The sequence below is a fragment of the Phycodurus eques genome, chromosome 6 (assembly GCF_024500275.1).
Source record: "Phycodurus eques isolate BA_2022a chromosome 6, UOR_Pequ_1.1, whole genome shotgun sequence".
Taxonomy (NCBI): Eukaryota; Metazoa; Chordata; class Actinopteri; order Syngnathiformes; family Syngnathidae; genus Phycodurus; species Phycodurus eques.
This window is the reverse complement of record NC_084530.1, coordinates 9,661,991-9,684,557: the sequence shown is the minus strand read 5'-3', so window position 1 is coordinate 9,684,557 and position 22,567 is coordinate 9,661,991. Positions and strand designations below refer to the sequence as shown.

The 22,567-nt window shown below is 40.8% G+C and overlaps 1 protein-coding gene across 1 annotated transcript in view; it reads left to right on the top strand.

Moving 5' to 3' along the window:
- Nucleotides 1-22,567, top strand: part of smc3 (structural maintenance of chromosomes 3) — a 41,059-nt gene that overhangs the window by 12,654 nt on the left and 5,838 nt on the right. The window contains exons 12-24 of the mRNA XM_061678571.1: nt 3,802-3,923; nt 4,179-4,392; nt 4,570-4,673; nt 5,882-5,981; nt 9,565-9,725; nt 10,020-10,161; nt 11,198-11,348; nt 11,455-11,607; nt 14,764-14,915; nt 15,121-15,279; nt 16,850-16,957; nt 17,474-17,582; nt 17,763-18,010. Coding sequence (XP_061534555.1) covers nt 3,802-3,923; nt 4,179-4,392; nt 4,570-4,673; nt 5,882-5,981; nt 9,565-9,725; nt 10,020-10,161; nt 11,198-11,348; nt 11,455-11,607; nt 14,764-14,915; nt 15,121-15,279; nt 16,850-16,957; nt 17,474-17,582; nt 17,763-18,010 — 1,923 coding nt within the window. The remainder of the gene's footprint in view (nt 1-3,801; nt 3,924-4,178; nt 4,393-4,569; nt 4,674-5,881; nt 5,982-9,564; nt 9,726-10,019; nt 10,162-11,197; nt 11,349-11,454; nt 11,608-14,763; nt 14,916-15,120; nt 15,280-16,849; nt 16,958-17,473; nt 17,583-17,762; nt 18,011-22,567) is intronic.

Sequence of the window (22,567 nt, the reverse complement as noted above, 5' to 3'; positions counted from 1 at the left end):
TCGATCCCTCAGGCGGCACTGCATCAAAAACCGAAATCAATGTGTAAAAGATATCACCACATGGCCTCAGGAACACTTCAGAAAACCAATGTCAATAAATACAGTTTGGCGCTACATCCATAAGTGCAACTTGAAACTCTACTATGCAAAGCAAAAGACATTTATCAACAACACCCAGAAACGCCGCGGGCTTCTCTGGGCCCGAGCTCATCTAAGATGGACTGATGAAAAGTGGAAAAGTGTTCTGTGGTCCGACAAGTCCAGATTTCAAATAGTTTGTGGAAATTGTGGACGTCCTGTCCTCCGGGCCAAAGAGGAAAAGAACCATCTGGACTGTTATGGACGCAAAGTACAAAAGCCAGCAACTGTGATGGTATGGGGCTGTGTTAGTGCCAATGGCATGGGTAACTTACACATCTGTGAAGGCACCATTAATGCTCAAAGACACATACAGGTTTTGGAGAAACATGCTGCCATCCAAGGAACGTCTTTTTCATGGATGTCCCTGCTTATTTCAGCAAGACAATGCCAAACCAAATTCTGTAGGTGTTACAACAGCGTGGCTTCGTAGTAAAAGAGTGCGGGTACTAGACTGGCCTGCCTGCAGTCCACACCTGTCTCCCATTGAAAATGTGTGGTACATCATGAAGCGTAAAATACGACGACGGAGACCCCGGACTGTTGAACAGCTGAAGCTGTACATCAAACAAGAATGGGAAAGAATGCCACCGACAAAGCTTCACAAATTAGTGTCCTCAGTTCCCAAACGTTTATTGAATGTTGTTAAAAGAAAAGGTGATGTAACACAGTGGTAAACATGACCCTGTCCCAGCTTTTTTGGAACGTGTTGCAGCCATAAAATTCTAAGTTAATTATTATTATTATTATATTACAATTATTTGCTAAAAACAATGACGTTTATCACTTTGAACATTAATTACCTTGTCTTTGTAGTGTATTCAATTAAATATAGGTCGAACATGATTTGCAAATCATTGTATTCTGTTTTTATTTATGTTTAACACAACGTCCCAACTTCATTGGAATTGGGGTTGTACATAGAGGGGGAAAAAATTAACAAATGGCTGCATTATAAAAAAGAGTGGAAAATTTAAGGGGGTCTGAAAACTTTCCGTACCCACTGTAAATAATGAACTATTGTGTTTTATTACTTTATAACTAACCCTGTGATTCAAGAGAAGGAAGCAGCAGCATGCATAAATCCCACTGCACATCTTTACTGGCATTGGTTTGTGTGTGCAGAGCTGGTATGACTCACTGTCCGTATGGCCACATATTTTTGGGCACGTGTGTGTATGAAGATCATTATAAATAACAGCTTTATTGGCTCAGTCTTTGTGATGGCCATGATGTGTCCCAGGCAGAATGCTGGTTGGTGATGGCTCAGTATCAGCCAAATGTTACTGGAGCAAAATGAAAAGTAATGCCTTCTGGCTGCTGGCAGTGTGGCTGTCGTGTTGGCCAACTGGACAAGTGTGTTTGTGACTGTGGTTTACTGAGGACTGTCTTTTTATAATAAGGGTATTTTATTGTCTGCAACTTTTTGCATGCATAGCAACCTATTCTTTCAATACGCTCATGAAGGGGCCATATTCTCCTGTTCATGTGCAAGTCTACATGCCTGGCGTATGCACTTTACACCCACGTACATTCTCCTGTCCAGACTTTAGACACTCCCACTGCGGGTAACCTGGCGTGAGTCATTGAAGTCTGAGGCTAGCTGTAATCATGCAGCACGGACCTGAGACTTGTGAATGTCATAGAACTTCAATTTGGAAAATATAGCACACTTTAAATATGAAAATACCTTCCTTATCGGATTTGTCGTCACCAGTGAGACGGGCACAGTCTGTCTAACATGCTAAACTTTGAAAGAGCGCATGTGATTTTAATATTCTGTATGTAATAGAGGTGTCACTCTTAATCGATTAATCAATCATCAAATTAATCAACTATTTTGATAATTGCGCAATCATTTAGAACCATTGCTTAACTTAAAGTTGTCCAAATCCTCTTATATCAGCTTCTCAACAATAAATATTCTCAGATTCCTGTAGTCCTGCATGAAAGCAGACTGATTATCGTTTGTGTTTAATCAAAATAAGACTTTTGTAAACATCTGCTTTTGCTTTGGAAAACAGTGATCAACATTTTCTCCTATATTCTGAAATATTACGGACCAAGCTAGTAACTGAACAATTATCAATTCATGGAAAAACTAATAGTCAGTTTATCTATTACAAAAATAACCGTTATCTGCCGCTGTAGTATGAATAGCCTGCAATTGACATGTAGTTGTACCTGAGGCAGCCTCAGATGTGAATATCAAACTAGTAGCCCTTCTCATTAATCAGTACCCAAGAAGTCGCTCTCTGTTTTAAAAACATCACTCCTTCTCGTGGGATATCGCTTAATTGTTGTTTATTTTGAATTGTTTAGTAATTCAAGAATACCAAATAAACAACAATAATTGGTTGATAAAGAGTAATCGGAAAAATATTTTGCAATAACTTTAATGCGATTTTTTTAGCCCATTATTCAATTGATCGATGGAATGAATAATCTGTGGAGAATAATCGATTAAAAAAATATTCGATAGTGACAGCCCTGGTATACCATAAATCTAATTATTAATGTTATTATTAATAATAGCTTAGATTTATGTAGCGACTTTCATGGAACCCAAGGTCGTTTTACACAAGGTTGACGGACAAGAACACAGAACAAAGGACACTAGACATCAAACACTGAGTGAAGCAGGTGTTTTTTGAGTTTTTGTTTGAAAGTGTCAAGAGAGGGCGTATCGGATGTCCGCGCACTATATCAGACAAAATCTACAAAGAAGCCTGTTGGCCTGGTGCAGCTATATTTGCAGTGACAGCACATTGTTGCAGTCTTTCAGAATCAGAATCAGAATCATCTTTATTTGCCAAGTATGTCCAAAACACACAAGGAATTTGTCTCCGGTAGTTGGAGCCGCTCTAGTACAACAAACAGTCAATTTACAGAACACTTTGGGGACATAAAGACATTGACAAAAAACAATTGTGCAAAAAGATGCAGAGTCCTCTAGCACTTAGAGCAGTTCGAACGACTAATATTGCAATAGTCCGGTGCAATGACCATTGTGCAAAGGGCGCTGAGACTTCAAGGAGTGTATGCGGTTTAAAGTGACAAGTAGTGCGATCATCTGGGACAATGTCGGTTGTGCAAATGTTACAGATACTCCTCAATCAGTGTGCAAATGGAGCAGATGCTACTCTGGCATGAGTGGCCAGTATATGCAAATAGTGCAGCATGGCGAGACAACTACAGTGAGTGCACAAGTAATAAATAATTGGCCCCACAGAAATGTGACAACGAACTCAAGTCAAAAAATTGCTTGTGAGTTGCTTGCTTTTTAAGTGCCATATCCCTAATACGAACAGATTGGTATCTTTAAGCATAGTGTATCACTGTGTTCACAACACCCAATCAGGCTGCTCTTTGTTGGGTGTGCTTACCATGTTTGGTGTGTGTGTGTATATATGTGTGTGTGTGTGTGTGTGTGTGTGTGTGTGATATATATATATATATATATATATATATATATATATATATATATATACACACACACACACACACACACACACACACACACACACACACACATATACTGTTGGTTAAGCCTAGTATGCTGTGACCTAGGAAATCAGCCTAGCACAGCAGAGAATTTTTTTAATAACTCTTTAAACGTGAAGAAGCAATCATGGTTAATAAAAACCTGCTCTATTCTTGTAGAAACGTCTGCTGAAAGAGCGTCAAAAGTTGCTGGAGAAAATTGAGGAGAAGCAAAAGGAGCTGCAGGAGACAGAGCCCAAATTCAATATGGTGAAAGAAAAGGAGGAGCGAGGTATCTCCAGGTAGGGATGACTCACGCACCACTAAGTTTCCTGAGGAACTGGAGAACAGACCTAATTTCATGAGTCAGTCATCTAATTCTGAATGTATTTTTACAGTGGCAGCAAAATGACATTTGGTGGGTACATATGTTGCTATAGATATCCTTCAACAAAAATATATACACATAACGAAAATGGTAGAAATGATCTCTGAATACTTATCGACATGTATCGGAATAGATACCTGATGATGGAAAAATGTTCATCTCAATTTAGACTTGCCCAGGCCACACAGGAGAGGACGGACTTGTACGCCAAGCAGGGTCGCGGAAGTCAGTTCACCTCCAAAGAGGAGAGGGACAAATGGATCAAGAAGGAGCTGAAATCTCTGGACCAAGCCATCAATGATAAAAAGAGGCAAATCGCCGCCATCAATAAAGATTTGGAGGACACAGAGACCAACAAAGAGAAGAACCTGGAGCAGTATAATGTAAGAATTAATTTTAATACATGCATGCGTGGATAAGAATGGAAACAGTAGCTTTGTTGCTATGTAGCAAATATTACCTGCGGGTTGGGGACGAATGTAAAAATGGTCCACATAAAAAAATTAATTAATAACCACAGACTATTTTTTTTTTTTTACACTTTTCATTTTTGTCTCTAGAAACTGGACCAAGATCTAAATGAGGTAAAGACCCGTGTTGAGGAGTTGGACAAAAAGTACTATGAAGTGAAAAACAGGAAGGATGAGCTGCAGAGTGAAAGAAAGTAAGATTCATTTTGGACGCATATCAGTTTAAAGTTAAAGCACATTTGTTACTCAAGGCAAAACATTATGGAAAAGTCAATTTAAAAACATAAAATGACAAAAGTGACCTTTTTCTTATGAGGTAAATGCATGTGTGTTTTCAAAGTTTTATTCAACCAGGAAATGTCGGTTTCGCTGTAATGCATTTGATTGGAATGTGTCAAAGCCATCATAATGACTGCTTTAATTAAAAACACTCCAATATGAAAACAGGATGGCTGGAAGCGAAATAAAAATGAAAATGATGCATGCATTTTAAATGTCCAAATCATAAAGCATTTGTTTTACAAGGGCATTGATCTTTCTTATGGTTGAATGTTGTTATTTTAAGAGAGACATTTCAAAGTACATGTTTCATTATTGGACAAGAAAACTTGATTATAAGGAGACTTTACACCAATCTGATCGGCCTGATCAGTATCAGCCGATATTTAGCATTTTATGCTGATCGGCTTTGTCATAATTCGCCGATCCGCAAAAGACATTTACTCCGAGTCGCCATCGTGTACAGTATAGTTGAATCCAAAAGCCAGTTTATTTTTAGACTTGTCGCATGTCTTTTGACGCCGTAGTGTAAATATCTGACCACCAACAAAGTTATTTAAAAAATAAAATAAATAAATATGTCTGCGGTTTGGGACAGCCAACACGTCTGAGACAGACAACACGTAATGGCTGGATCAGACAAATATGCAAGTTTGTGTGTACATATAAGGTTTGTAGCCCTTTTATGTACACAAAGAGAGAAGGAGACTTGGTGGTGGAACCTCACAGCACAGGAAATTATACAAGGAAAAAGCTTAGCTAAGAAGAAGTGGGACACTGAGAGGACCGAGGAGAGGCGAAAGGAATACATTGAGATGTGACATGGGGCAAAGGTAGAGGTGGCAAAGGCCAAACAAGAGGCATATGATGAAATGTATGACAGGTTGGACACGAAAGAAGGAGAGAGAGATCTATACAGGTTGGCCAGACAGAGGGATAGAGATGGCAAAAGAAGAAGAATGCATGTTATGCACGTCCTTAGTGGATGTATGCTTACTCCTGGCTGACTCTTTTCATTGTACCTACTTTAGGTGTGATTGGGTGTCTCTGGTGACATGAGTGTAAACGTGTGTGTGTGTGTGTGTGTGTGTGTGTATTTGCGTGCGTGCGTGTGCGCGTGCAGCTACCTGTGGCGTGAGGAGAATGCAGAGCAACAGGCCTTGGCGGCCAAACGTGAGGACCTGGAGAAGAAACAGCAGCTCCTCAGAGCAGCCACTGGCAAGGTCTGTCACTGACTAGCGTAACACAACATCACAAGTTCGTGCGTATGAGTGTCTGTTAGTGATGAGAATCGGTGGGAACTGGTTCCAAAGTTGACAATACCTTGGAATCATTAGCTGAATTTTCTAGCGATTCCTTTAACGATTCTATTTGAATTGATGATGTCACTGCGCATTTTACGCAGTATACGCATCAGCTGGTATTCACACAACTACCACAAGTGTTATTAATATGCTACATGACACTAAAGGCTTCTTTATACTCCCACGGGCGGCGACAACGCTGACGTCACTGCGGCTATCCCGCGCGCAGTTTGCCTTCATACTCAACTGCAACCCACATGCGCTGTTTTGAAAGTGTGCTGCAGTTTTCCTTGAAGTCGGGGTGTCGCTACGGCTGGTATTGGCAAGTACACCACAGGGTGGAGTTTCCTCTGCATTTTATGGCCATTTCCGGTAGCCGTTTTTACTTTCCTTTCCGGAACAAGGAACAAAGCAACAACAATGTTGATCGTAGAACAGTCTCTGCTAGAACAGCCCTAGATGACCAGATGATACATTTAATCAGAATCAGAATCATCTTTATTTGCCAAGTATGTCCAAAACACACAAGGAATTTGTCTCCGGTAGTTGGAGCCGCTCTAGTACAACAAACAGTCAATTTACAGAACACTTTGGGGACATAAAGACATTGACAAAAAACAATTGTGCAAAAAGATGCAGAGTCCTCTAGCACTTAGAGCAGTTTGAATGACTAATATTGCAATAGTCCACCATGACAATGACCATTGTGCAAAGGGCGCCGAGACTTCAAGGAGTGTATGCGGTTTAAAGTGACGAGTAGTGCGATCATCTGGGACAATGTTGGTTGTGCAAATGTTACAAATACTCCTCAATCAGTGTGCAAATGGAGCAGATGCTACTCTGGCATGAGTGGCCAGTATATGCAAATAGTGCAGCATGGCGAGACAACTACAGTGAGTGCACGAGTAATACATAATTGGTCCCACAGAAATGTGACAACAAACTCAAGTCAAAAAATTGCCAGCTTATTGTAATGGAATTATAGGTTAGGTGTTTAGGAAGTTGATCGCAAGAGGGAAGAAGCTGTTGGAATGTCTACTAGTTCTAGTTTGCGTTGATCGGTAGCGCCTACCTGAGGGAAGGAGCTGGAAGAGCTGGTGACCGGGGTGCAGACGGTCCAAGAGGATTTTGCACGCCCTTGTCTTAGTTCTGGCAGCGTGCAAGTCCTCAATGGTGGGTAGGGGGGTACCGACAATCCTTTCAGCAGTTTTGATTGTCCGTTGCAGTCGGAGTTTGTCCTTTTTGTAGCAGCACCAAACCAGACTGTGATGGAAGAACACAGGACCGATTCGATGACCGCTGTGTAGAACTGTCTCAGCAGCTCCGGTGGCAGGCCGTGCTTTCTCAGAAGCCGCAGGAAGTACATCCTCTGCTGGGCCTTTTTGAGGACGGAGTTGATGTTGTTCGCCCACTTCAGGTCCTGAGAGATTGTAATTCCCAGGAACTTGAAGGTCTCGACGGTTGACACAAGGCAGCTGGACAACGTGAGGGGCAGCTGTGGCGAAGGATGCCTCCTGAAGTCCACGATCATCTCTACTGTCTTGAGCGTGTTCAGCTCCAGGTTGTGTCGCCCGCACCACAGCTCCAGCCGCTCCGCTTCCTGTCGATATGCAGACTCGTCGCCATCCTTGATGAGGCCGATGACAGTGGTGTCATCTGCAAACTTCAGGAGCTTGACAGTCGGGTTCGCTGAGGTGCAGTCGTTCGTGTAGAGAGAGAAGAGCAGCGGAGAGAGGACACAACCTTGGGGCGCCCCAGTGCTGATGCTGCGTGTGGATGAGGTGGCCTCCCCCAGCCTGACCTGCTGTGTCCTGCCCGTCAGAAATCTGTAAATCCACTGGCAGATGGCAGGTGAGACGCTGAGCTGGAGAAGCTTGGTTGAAAGGAGTTCAGGGATGATGGTGTTGAACGCTGAGCTGAAGTCCACGAACAGGATCCTCGCGTAGGTCCCTGCACTGTCGTGGTGTTCTAGGATGAAGTGCAGTCCCATGTTGACTGCATCATCCGCAGACCTGTTCGCTTGGTAGGCAAACTGCAGGGGGTCCAGCAGGGGACCTGTGACACTCTTGAGGTGGTCCAGCACGAGACGTTCAAAGGACTTCATGACCACAGATGTCAAAGCAACAGGCCTGTAGTCATTCAGACCAGAGATTGCAGGTTTCTTGGGGACTGGAATGATGGTGGAGCGTTTGAAGCAGGATGGAACTTCGCACATTTCCAAAGATCTGTTAAAGATCTGAGTGAAGACTGGAGCGAGCGATTATACTGCAAAAGCGATAAAGAAGGCAGCGGTGTTATGTGGAACCAAGGAGAAAGCTCGGTACATCATCACAGCATGTGATTAAAACGGACCAATCACGAGAGATGATTTCCGCGGCATTCTGCGCGCGCCGACAATTTGTGCCGTGCGCGCGTCAAGTGATGCATAGGGGCCGCGCGGCCCAGTGCGTCGGTCACGTGAGGCAATGTGGGCGCGGGAGTATAAAGAGGCCTTAACTATTCTGAGTATGGGTGCTAGATTGCCACCAAAAACAGCAATAAACACCAGTTTAACTAGAAATGACACCACTTTAACTATTATTTGTACAAAATAAGACAAAGATGCATTTTAACGCAGTCAAAATGTGATACAGTAATTTTATTGCATTTTGTATATATGTGTGTGTGTGTATGTGTATATATATGTATATATATATATATATATATATATGTATGTATGTGTATATATATATATGTATATATATATATATGTATATATATATGTGTGTGTGTATATATATATATATATATATATATATATATATATACATGTGTGTGTGTATATATATATATATATATATATATATATATATATGTGTGTGTGTGTGTGTGTATATATATATATGTGTGTATGTGTATATATATATATATATATATATATATATATGTGTGTGTATATATATATATATATATATATATATATATATATATATATATGTATACATTTGAGAATTTATAAAAAATAGAATCGTGACGCAGTATCGAAAATGGAATCAGAATTGTAAAATTCTTACCAATTCCCATCCCTCGTCCCTGTTACTGTCTTTTCTTGCCCCATGGCTAGTAAACCTTTTTTATACGCACTGACTCAATGTGACTGTTATAGAAATTGACAAATGTCATAAATCCGTGAGTAAAGTGCCTTTCTATGTAAATCAGCTCACCTGAATACTGAGAAGGTCTCACGGTAACTTGTCACAATATCATTCATCAGCCTTACTACTTATCCATCGTGAGACCAAATCTGTCCCATCCAGCAACTGGTGGATACAGATTTATCCTGCAAACGGATCATGCAAAAAAAAAATCACGGCTAAGGAGTAACAGTCGATAATAAACAGGCTTCAGGGATATACTTCTGTTACTCCTGACCCATCTAGCCTCAGCTTTTGATAGGCTCTGTTCTTTTTTCCCCCAACAACACTGAATAATATATTTACTAATTTGTTTTTCTTTCCTCCAGGCCATCCTGAATGGCATTGACAGCATCAACAAGGTCCTTGAGCATTTCCGCCGCAAGGGCATAAACCAGCATGTGATCAATGGTTACCACGGCATCGTTATGAATAACTTTGAGTGTGAGCCTGCCTTTTACACCTGTGTGGAGGTGACTGCTGGTACTAGGTGCGTCTTGTTCTTTTATTTAGCCATTTCCTTCTTTTATAAAAAAATAAACCTGACACTCCACTTGGAGGTTAAAAATGAACCATTCAAAATTGGTAAATAAGTCTCTGTGTCATGGAGGATTTATTCCTCAGCTAAGATGTAATTTAATCAATGTCACAATTAACGGCTGGAAAGTCATAGGGTTATGCATTAGATAATTAAAATGGCTGATTCACCATATTCTATGTTAGGTACTGTATATTGGAATGTGGACATCAGTGATTATGTCGTTTAACATGATTTCACTTTCAGACTGTTCTACCACATTGTGGAGACCGATGAGGTCAGCACCAAAATATTAATGGAGTTCAACAAGATGAATCTCCCTGGAGAAGTCACATTCCTGCCCCTCAGCAAGCTGGATGTCAGGGACACTGCCTACCCAGAGACCAACGTAAGGACTTGGCTGCATGTGGTTTAGTTGCACACAGCTTGCTGGCTTGAATTAGGCAATATAGGCATATCACATAATTGGAACAAAAATCACCCTTAAAACTGCGGTGCGTAAATTTTATATTATTTTTTTAATTTAAAAGTCATTTTCACCCAAGCCAATACTAGAGGAAATGACACAATCCTGATGAAGCCTATCAGCTCCTATAACATCTTTGCTGTATTTTTCAGTATTTCATCTTTTATATTTCTTGTCGACCGGCGACATTACCGCGCTGGCCCACTTGGTAGTTATGACATTCATTTCGGTCGACAGCAGAGGGTGATATTGCCAAACATGGCGACTCTCCCTCTGAGATTGACAGAATTATTCTTTTCTGCTTAATTCTTATTCCATGTATGCAATATCAACCAGAATACTGCATTTTGACTAGTGCTGGCACATACATATTCTTGCAAATAAAAATAAAAAATTGAGTTAATTTCACCTAAAAGCTAACTTGCTTCTTAGCGACTAGCCTCAACATGGCATGCTAATCAGGAAATAACCAGTTTTGTACTTGGGTAGCTGGGCGGCATGGAGTGATCTTAACTGTTACGAGTCATTTGTAAAGATGAGGCAACTGAGCCTGTCTGCATTGGCCTGATCCATGCTGCTATTATTTGTCGTATTTACATCTGGCTAGCTAACATTCTTCCTGCTGTTAATAGTCAAATTAAAATAGTAATCCCTTTTCACCCCTTTATATATTGCATTTACATTACCTTTATATGTTACATTTCAAATTGGCTGAACTTAAAGCATGTTAATTGCCTGACACTTTGCATCAATGTTAAAGTACACGTTATGATTATTAATACTCTAGCATTCCCACGTCATTAAACTGCGGTAAAGCTAGTTTACCACCATGAAAACATTCTTAAATGAAATAATAAATATTCTCAAATCATTCATCTTTTTACTCGAGGGCTATTTGACTACATAGTGTGTAGTATTTTCCCTGTGTTCGAACAACTTTGTATCAACCTTGGATCAGGATGCCATTCCGATGATCAGCAAGCTGCGCTACAGCCACAACTTTGACAAGGCCTTCAAGCACGTCTTTGGGAAGACCTTGATATGTCGCAGCATGGAGGTTTCCACACAACTGGCCAGAGCTTTCACCATGGACTGTATAACTCTAGAAGGTAAAGGCAACACCACTCAACAGTCATAGAAACCATGAGGACAGTTCCAAATTGGAAGTGAACCAGAGAACATGTGAAGAGGTTTGACAGCTACTTGACCTTGTAGGTGACCAGGTGAGTCACCGTGGAGCTCTGACAGGAGGCTATTATGATACCCGAAAGTCTCGTCTGGAGCTGCAGAAGGATATGAGGAAGGCTGAGGAGGAGCTTGGTGAGCTGGAGGCCAAGCTTAATGAGAACCTGCGCAGGAACATTGAACATATCCTTTCCAATTTGCATTGCACTGGTGTCATGCATTTTCAAGATATTTTGGGAATAATAAGGGTGGGAATATGTTTCCATAAATAAGAAACATAAAAAAAAAAAAAAAAACATTTTAGGGTAAATCGGCACGGCGCCCGACTGGTAAGCACATCTGCCTCACAGTTCTGAGGACCCAGGTTAAAATCTGGCATCGCCTGTGTGGATTTTGTATGTTCTCCCTGTTCACGCAAAGCCAGAGAATAAAAATGGGTTTTAAGGTTTTCAAAATGGACAGTGAGGTGGGCTTCTCTAATGCACAGAGGGAGGTCATTCCACAGCGTGGGACCAGCGATTGAAACGGCTCCATCCCCTCTGAGTTTCATTCTCGGCCACGATATCTCAAGAAGCATCTGATCAGCTGACCTGAGGCACCGGGTAGGGGCATATGAATTGAGTAGCTCAGCGAGGTAAGGCGGGGCAAGACAATCTAGAAATTTTAAAACGAATAAAAGAATCTTAAATTGTATTCTAAACTGCCCAGACAGCCACTGGAAGGAGGCCAGGACCAGAGTTATGTGCTCTCTCTTATGTACTCCAGTTAGGAAGCAGGCAGCTGCATTTTGAGTCAACTGGAGATGTTTCAGGGAGGGACTGGCTGACCCCGAAATAAAGTGCATTACAGTAATCCAACCGAGATGTAAAAAAGGCATTGATTACTGATTCTAAATGCTCTTGTGCAAGGATGACTGGTTGGGCCACCCTTAGCAACAATGAAACGTAGTTGTCCTTTGCCAGCTTCCTATTTATAAAAGAAGCAGGAATTGAGTACTGCACCAATTTGCTGAACCAATTTAAAATCACTGACCATTTTAAAACCCAAGTTCGAAGGTATTGTCTTTTTGTATTGTGTCAAAGGGTCCAAGTCAACAAATGAGGATTTACAAGAGCCACTCGGACCAACCACTGTCACTTCAGTTTTCATTTCATTAAAATGTAAAAAGTTAAAGTCCATCCAGGTTTTAATGTCTTCAAGAAATAATAATAATAGTGGTTTTACGAAGAAAATATCTTTCTTTTTTTAAAGGGACATAAAACTGACTTTCATCAGCATAACAGTGAAAGGAAAACCCATGCTTTCTCAGGATATAACCTAAGGACAGCAAATATATAGAGAACAGGAGCAGCTCCAAAAATGAACGCTATGGAACTCCGTGGGACTCAGAACTACCAAGACTCACACACACAGTTCTGTTTGCCACATAGGACATATTCCACTCCAGCGCGCTACCCCTAATGCCCACAGAGTGCTGTAACCAGGCCATGAGGATACTGTGGTTCATCAAACATTGCAGTTAGGTCCAGGAGTACAAGACACACATAGCCCCCAGAGTTGTTTGCCAAGAACATGTCATTTACCGTAATTTCTTGTGTATATGCGCATTTCCCCCCCAAAGAATTGTCAAAAGTCAATAGTGCGCATTATACATAGGTATAGGATAAATGGGGGGGGGGAAACTTTCACATTTTGTAAATGTATGCCGCCATCTCGAGGTTATGAAAAAGCTGTACACTTTCATTGTAATATGCCACAGTCACCGAGAGGTTATGAGAGATGTATACTTTCATTCTAATATGCCACTGTCACCTAGAGGTTATGAAAAAGGTGTACACTTTCATTCAAATAGACCACCACTACGTAGAGCTTATGAAAAGGTATATTCTATACTTTCATTTATTATTCTATACTTTCATCTATTATATACTTTCATTCCAATATGACAGGGGTACTTATGACTGCATAAATGTACAGTTGTGCTCATAAGTTTACATACCCTGGGAGAATTTGTGAAATTGTTTTTTTTCTTGTTTAAATACAACTGATGACGGAACAACAACCATCATTAATTTCTTTATGGTTATGTTTTGTTTAATAATAATGCTTTTCTGAAAGCCTTGACAGTTTAATTTGAATCCCCTTAAAATAAAATTGTTTCGCCTGGCCCTTCATGTTTTCTTTAAAGCCATTTACCCATCTTACAAATTCTGCTTGGGTAATCAAACATATGAGCACAACTGTGATGCGGGAAGATGCCTGAAGCAGGTAAAGGAGGATTAGGAAATAGTAGGTCATATTGGACTGAGCGGTAATGACTCATCGCTGTTAGAGCTGGAATGCATGTCAGGATAAACTGGGGTGAGGATTTGTGTTCCTTGCTTAGTATTTTTTTGATGACATGGTCACTTTGTCATGTGATGGCATATCTGTGGTGAATCAGGTGATGTGTGTGTATCCATACTGGTTAACTACATGTGAAGGCAGGCGAAAGGACTCATGAGCATGTTACGTGACCACATCTTTCTCTACTGCAATGGTGAGTCATAGTTGACAGCAATTATTTAAAACCCCGTTGTTGTTCGTTCTGGCCTCCCCCTAACCTCAGCCCTGTCTAAGTGTGAGAATTACACTGATCCACCCCACCCATCACTTATATTTACAGTAAGTGTCCGTCTTTATTTTGCTGAGACAGACAAGTAAAGGAACTTGTGCTCCGATGGCTTGCCACTTTTTAGTCTCTGTGTGTTGTGTATCTGTTCCATATCTCATAGAGACTGCTCATCACATATTTAACATTCATTTTATTTACGGTGTTTTCACTGAAGGAAATGCTCTTGAACCCTGCATGGCCTGGACCATCATTAACTTAATTAAGCCACAAGCTTATTGATTTGCTTACATTAATGGAGTTCATTGAAACTTCTGAGGCCCAGTGGAGTTTCGAAGTCATGGCCAATCAATAGTGCTGGCTGTTCAATTAGCTTTAAGATGAGGATGTTCAGCCTTCCTAAAAGGATATCTTCGATTCCAGAGACTTCCTGTGTAAAATCCATTACACAAGCTTTCTTGGATCCATGTTTGGACTTCTTTTTATGGAATGTTTTTATTTACAATTTTTCATTGGGGTAATCATTTCATTTGACCACGTCACAAATGTTGTGCTTTCTTGGAGGATCCACGTCTCGACTTCTTTTTATGGAATGTTTTTATTTACAATTTTTCATTGGGGTAATCATTTCATTTTACCTGGTCACAAATGTTGTGGTTAACACAGTGTCACACAGTTTCATCCTTGTAATTCTGATAAACGGTGAAGACTCCTTAACATGCTTTCACGCATCAACAATGAGATTGACCAGCTGATGAACCAGATGCAGCAGATTGAGACACAACAGAGGAAGTTTAAGGCCTCCCGCGACAGCATTCTGTCAGAGATGAAGATGCTGAAAGAGAAGAGGCAGCAGTCAGAGAAGACTTTCATGCCAAAGGTGACCAACTGTTTGTCAGTTGATGTTAAAAAATTACCTTAAAATTGTATGTGCAGTATATCACAAGGAGTTGTGGTCATTGATGTCGAAGTCAAGATTTCGTTGGTTCTCAAAGAAAACAAACAAACAATCAGGTCATTTGTTAAAACTTGATAATCTCTCTTTGTATTGTCGATGGATGTGTCTTCTTTTGTTTCCTGTGCAGCAACGGAGTCTTCAGAGTCTGGAGGCCAGCCTTCACGCCATGGAGTCTACAAGGGAGTCACTGAAGGATGAGTTGGGCACAGATTTGCTCTCTCAGCTCAGCCTGGAGGACCAGAGGCGTGTGGATGACCTAAATGATGAGATCCGTCAGCTTCAGCAGGTGAGGAGGAAAAGTGCTGGAGTTTTATTAATGTTTTAAATTATATAATCCTTTCTGACATTAAAAGGAAACAAAATTTAAAGTCTACCATACAAAGCAAAAACCATATACGGTGTATCATCATCACCCAGTAATGCTGCCGGCTTCTCTGGGTCTGAGCGCATCTGAGATAGACTGAGTCAAAGTGGAAAAGTGTGCTGTGGTCTGTTGAGTCCACATAAAAAAACTGTTTTTGGAAATCAATTTATCGAAAACACAATCATAACATTCACCTGTTTCCAATTAACCTGTTCACCTGTAGCACGTACCTTTATTGTATAAATTTTTTTTTTTTTAGCATTCCTCAACTTTCCCAGTCTTTTGTTGGTCCTGTCCCAGTTTTTTTCGTACGTGTTGCACGCATCAAATTTAAAATTAGTGAATATTTGCACACAAAAAAAAGGTAATGTTCATCAGTTTGAACTTTTAAATGTCTTGTCTTTGTAGTGTATTGAATTAACTATAAGTTTTAAAATATTTGCAAATCATTGTATTCTGTTTTTATTTACGTTTTACACAACGTCCCAACAGGTCACTGATGGTGTAGTGGTACACTCGCCTGACTTTGGTGCGGGCAGCGTGGGTTCAGTTCCCACTCAGTGACGGTGTGAATGTGAGTGCGAATGGTTGTCCATGTCTATATGTGCCCTGCGACTGACTGGCGACCAGTTCAGGGTGTAGTCCGCCTTTCGCCCGAAGTCAGCTGGGATAGGCTCCAGTGACCCTAACCAGGATAAGCGGTGTTGAAAATGGATGGCTGGATAGACAACATCCCAACTTCATTGGAATTGGGATTTGTAAAAGGTTCCCAGCCCTGTAATAAACATTGCTTTACCAAGAAATACCAACAAGACCATTAATTAAAACAACTATTACTGATCAAATATTACTACATCTCAATCTGATATTTTCGTAGGCCATGAACTGGAAGAATGTCTCAGTATCTTTTCTGTCATACAATAGCATTTCGAATACAACTGATTAGAATTGGCCACTAATTAGGGCTCCAGCACCAAGCAGCACGAAGGCTCTCTTGGAATTACTGTTTTTATTCTTCATCTTCCAACAAATAAATTGCCTTTTGGGGGGCCGCAACATTCTGTAATACTCACCAACATTTACAAGTACCTATGTCCTAGTACAAAATTTATGCATTTCAGGGTTCCCCAACATGACCCACCCAAAACTCACTCAGTCGCACCCCATGGAAAGTTAAGCAGCTGTGTGTGGGAAGTTCCTGTGATCGTTTGATCTGCCAGCTTCTTTCAGCTCTCACCTGAATAAACTCAAGTTGTCCCCACTTGTGTTACACAACTTCATCCACAGAACACAGGGCCTCTCATGCATGTTTTCTGCAGTGTTTGCACTTCTACTGTGTGACATGTAACACAATGTGCATTCCATTAAAGTGATTGTTACCAAGGTATTTAGGATAAATACACAGGGTCGCTGCTTTCTTGGTTGTCAAAGCAAGACCAGCAACACAAATGTTTATTTCTTTATTTATTTTATTTTTTTGTGACTCCCACAGGACAACAGACAATTGCTGAATGAGAGAATCAAGTTGGAGGGCATCATGACACGAGTGGAGACATACCTCAATGAGAATTTGAGGAAGCGTCTTGATCAAGTGGAGCAGGTATTGTGTGGCTTCAGTGGCCCTTCAGAGGGTGAAATAATTATTTGACCCTTGCTGAATTTTTTAAGCTTGCTCACATACAAATAAATGAGCCGTTTCTATTTTTATGATTATGGTAGCAGACAGGATATTTGCGAAAATACCGTGAAAAAAACAACAACAATGTAAAAGCTCTAAAATTTCTGTTTTATTGAGTGAAATAGGGAATTGATCCCATAAACACATAGGTTGATAATTTCCTTACTTGTCAAGCTCAGGAGGGATTTTTGCCCACTCCTTTTTATTATTTGCATACAGAGCAGGAAATTCAGATCCAATCTCAAGTACCCACTAGAGATGTATTTAAATGCCAGGTGTTAAACCTGTGTATTATGTGAATTCACTTTTGAGCGAATCAATCCAAATCCATGTTAGTATGCACTCTGGACAAGGACTGGAATTCGTTTGATGGTTCATGTAATGCAGAATAGGGACTTGTATGACAAAGACTCTTCTTGTTTTGATCTGCAAACAAAGGAGCTAAATGAGCTACGAGAGACAGAGGGAGGCACTGTACTCACAGCCACAACATCAGAGCTGGATGGCATCAACAAACGGGTTAAGGAGACACTGGCCCGATCAGAAGGTATGGTCACACTGCAGACTGGAGAAGCACATAAAGCTCCATTCGATATGCATTTGATAAGTGTGTAGTAGAATGACACTAGTCTTTGTCTCTAACGTTAGAAAACCAACCAAATATTATTCATTAAACATGAACATCAATTAGCACCCAAAACTGAAAAGTACTCATGTCATCCACTAGATCTGGACTCTTTGGTTGACAAGACAGAGGGGGAGATCAAGGATCACATCAAGAGCATGGATCGCTGGAAGAACATAGAGAAGGAACAAAATGATGCAATCAACCATGACACCAAGGAACTGGAGAAGATGACCAACCGGCAGGGCATGCTGCTCAAGAAGAAAGAGGAGTGCATGAAGAAGATCAGGGAGTTGGGCTCACTACCCCAGGAGGCATTTGAGAAGTACCAGACCCTCACACTCAAACAGGTATTACAGCCAGGGCTCGAGACTGCGACCAAAATTGTCGCATATGCAACAGTTTTCTTAGTGTGCAAGTAAAAATTACATGTGATCACACTTTCGCGAGTGCATGTTTTAATGCTCTCTTAACTCAGTCTCACTATATAAGACATGGTGGTTGAAATTCGCTGTCTTTTCCACTGCTTTAGTCACTCCTCCACCTGCACGCTCTCCTTTCTGAAGATAGAGCACCTTCTCGTTATTATGAACGACGAACGTTCAGCTCCCTCGCCACGACAAGAGCGAGCTGGAGAAAGTCTGTATTCGCGGAGGTTCACCTACAATGTTGGGCGAGGAGGTGCCGCCGACAAGGGTGCAGATAGCGCTGGTACCCACTCAGATTTATGACATCGATCTGTCCCTTCCACTTCCTGAAGACGATGTCCAGCTTGGCAAGGGAGACCAATCTTATAAGACAGACATGGAACTCATGCTATCGGCTTGTCACGTAAAACACTACCTGTACAGTTATGTTTCATTGTACTTTTGTAAGGCTGAGAAGCGCTTGGAGCACACAAGTCTGGCCGCATGTGTCCCGAGTTTTATAAATTCCAATTCCCGGTGGAAATCTTGCACACCGTCACTGCACCGCGTCATGAGTCTCAGTACCCACACTGTAAAACATTAGGTGTTAGGTGCTCAACTTAAAACTAAGTAACAATTTGCACAGATATTTGTATTTTTATCTCAACTTAGCTAAATAAGTCTTGTGGCATATACTCGACACCAGAGGTGGGTAGAGTAGCCAAATATTGTACTCAAGTAAGAGTACTGTTACTTCAGAATAATATGACTCAAATGTAAAAAATAGCCCTCTAAATTATTACTTGAGTAAGAGTAAGACAGTACTCTGTGAAAAAATTACTCAAGTTCTGAGTATCTGTTAAGTAACTTGAATCATGGCATGACTGTCAAAAAAATATGGATGTGCAAATTCAGATATTGCTAAACAAGACAATGTAAAACAATAAATACAATCTAAAATAAACAAACAAATAAAATCTTTAAGTAAGTCTGCCTTGTGCCTTTTGATTGGTGAACTGGAGTCAGATGACACTAGTGGGAACTTTGGATTGGTGCAAACTGCGCCCAATGCGGAAGGGGAAGTCAAAGTCTAAAAATAGATTGCGCACGCAAAAATTGATGAATAAAGGTAGTATAGATCATTAGATCGGCGTATAGATCATTGTAACGGAGTAAAAGTACCGCTTCTTCTTAACATTAATACTCAAGTAAAGTAAAAAGTATGATGCATTCAGACTACTCTGACAATTATAATTTATCCAAAAAGTTACTTGAGTAAATTTAACATGTTACTACACACCTCTGCTCAACACTAGCTGAATTGAAATACCTTCTAAATATCTTTGGAGATAGTTAAATCTTTTCTTTTTAAACTTTGAGCCAACATCTAATTTTTTACAGCATGCTGCAAGTAGTTGGGGTCCTAAAATCAGCAGCGAGTGAGTGCCTCTTGTATTGTTCAGAAAGGGGGGGGGGGGGAATATTTAAAACAATGAAAGCGTTTTTTTCATATATAATAATGTTTAAATATGCTGTATGCATAAAGGGAAATCCTAATAATACTACTTATTTAAAAACGTGAACTTCATATTCATCTACATAACTATTTTTAGTTCTGTAAATGTGGTGGTATTCAAACTACAGGTCTTACACAAATGTTTGCAAAAGTTGGCTTAACTTACTTAAAAGCTTAAAGAAAAAGGACCAGTTAACCAATTAGAAAAACATGGGGATCACCTATTACTACCCTTCTCCAAATATCCAAAAACAATAGGACCGCCTATTACGCGAACAATGTCAGTGGACCTTTCCTCACTTGAACAATTCAGAAATGTATGTAAAATTCCACAGATAATATGGTACAAAAGGAATACAAGAGTCCAGAACCTGATCAAAAACAGGGTGATGCGCAGCAACTTATCGCAAAGACTCCTAGTAGGGCTGTCACAATTATTATTTTTTACAATCGATTATTCCATCAATTAATCGACTAATCAGATAAAAATGTATTTTGCATTAGTTTTTCTCTTTTGTTCTGATTATTGTTGTTTATTTGGTTTTGTTTAATATGTAACTTGGTTGCATTCATACCTCAAAGATCACACTCAGTTCATTCAGCCAAAGTCATTTTCATCTGTCCCCTCCCCAGGCACTCCAGGTGTGCCCCAGGGGCTCTGTCCTGCGGTCCCTGCTCTTTATCAGATACCTCCTCCGACTTGGTGCCATTTTCCGTAAATGTAATATTCGATTTCTTTGCTACTTGGATGACACACAGCTCTACCTCTCCTGCGAACCCAACATTCCACTTCCACCCTCCTCCCTCACGTCCTGCTTATCAGTTATTAACTCCTGGTTCACCATTAACTTCATGAAATTAAACCGTGACATAATGGAAATTCCAACTTGCACCAAATCTACGGTATCCCAAGTTGACAGTTTTCCCATCCCTGTAGGTGACTCCTTGGTTTCCCCTTCCCTTCTAGTTAAGAGTCTGGGTGTCATCCTTGACAGCACAATATCATTCCAATCGCATATCTGCTTACTTCCACCTGTGCAACATCAACCGACTACGCCCCTCCTTTACCCCGCATACGCCCTCTATCCTGGCCCACAATCTTTTCCACCTCCCTTATTGACTCTTGCCAACTCTCTCTTTGACCTCAATCACAGGTCCCTCCATACGCTTCAACTGGTCCAGAATTCTGTTGCACCTGTCATCGCCAAAACCCCCTCTTTCGGCCACATTACCCCCCATCCTCCAGGAACTTCTCTGGCTTCCAGTCAAACATTTCATTTCATACTCCTCCTCTATTCCTCTGTTTTTGTCTGATCTCTTCCATTTTGCATCTCCAGTTTGAACCCTCAGGACCTCTTCCTCCCTCCACCTGACTGTTCCTCCTGCCCGCCTCATTACTGTGGGGAGTAGAGCTTTCATTCGCTCTACCACCTGCCCTCTGCAATTCAGTCTCTCTCATTACCTTAAAATCCAAGCATACCTGTTCAGTGTCGCCTACTAACTTTAATTTTTATGTATGTATTTTTATGTATTTGTTTTATTCTCGAATTAATCCCGTTTTTAATGTATGATTGTCCATGGGGGCCTTGAAAGGCACTTACAAATAAAATGAAATAAAAATAATACATGCACTGTATTATTTGTATAAAACCAAATAGATAACAAAATGTATTATTATTATTATTTATATTCTAAAACCAAATAAATAAGAATAAGCAATATCACATCACATAAAACCGGTTACGACTTAGAACTGTGTCAAATTGACCGATTCCATTGTACACCTTCAACAATGCTGGTTCTCCTTATAACGATGCTTTAATTTCACAGGATAATGTCACTTTGCACTGTGTCGGCCGCCATACCTATTGATGAAGTCACCGAAGATTTTCAGCCCCTAAAAATGTAACAAAAGCGCATTTACGGACGGAAATACTTTTGTCACTGAAATATCCTGTCCGAGACAGGATGTTACGATGACTAAAGGAAAAACCATGACACGCGCTTGACAGTTGAATTGTGAAGCTGGCCATTTTAAAACAGTCAATTTTGTTTCCTTTTGAAACATTCCTGTGTGCTTTTGGGTGTGTACTTTGGGTCTTTGTCTTGCTGGAGGACCCATGATGTTCACCTCACACCAGGTTTTCGTACACTGAGTAAGACATCCATCCATCCATCCATCCATTTTCTGAGCCGCTTATCCTCACTAGGGTCGCGGGTGTGCTGGAGCCTATCCCAGCTGTCATCGGGCAGGAGGCGGGGTACACCCTGAACTGGTTGCCAGCCAATCGCATGGCACATACAAACAGACAACCATTCGCACTCACATGCACGCCTACGGGCAATTTAGAGTCTCCAATTTATGCATGTTTTTGGGATGTGGGAGGAAACCGGAGTGCCCGGAGAAAACCCACGCAGGCACGGGGAGAACATGCAAACTCCACACAGTCGGGGCCGGGGATTGAACCCGGGTTCTCAGAACTGTGAGGCTGACACTCTAACCAGTCGTCCACCGTGCCACCCTGAGTAACACATTTTGCTCTAAAATCTGATAATTTTCTTATTTAATGATACCTGTGTGATACAGTCAAGGCTTCCAGTACCAGAATGTAGATGCCCCACAGCATTATGGAACCTCCATCATGCATGACTGTTGGCATGGTCTTCTTTTCCTTCAAGGCTTCATTGTGCCATCTGTAAACATATTGTTTGTGTGCATTAGTAAAAAGCTCTATTTGTGTTTCATCTGTCCATAAAGTATTGTTCATTTGCCCTTTTGTTCCCTGTAGAAATTTTTTTTTTCACTGGATTCATTTTCTTCAGGAGATATTCCACATTTAGCACTTAATCTTCACTTGTCGATAATAGTGAGCAAGACTGTACAGCAAATACTCAATTTTGCCAAGGGTAAACAAAAGTTAACTTAGAGCTCTTTACAAAATTCAGCAACTCCAATCTAGAGTCATGTACAGAAATAGCATGTC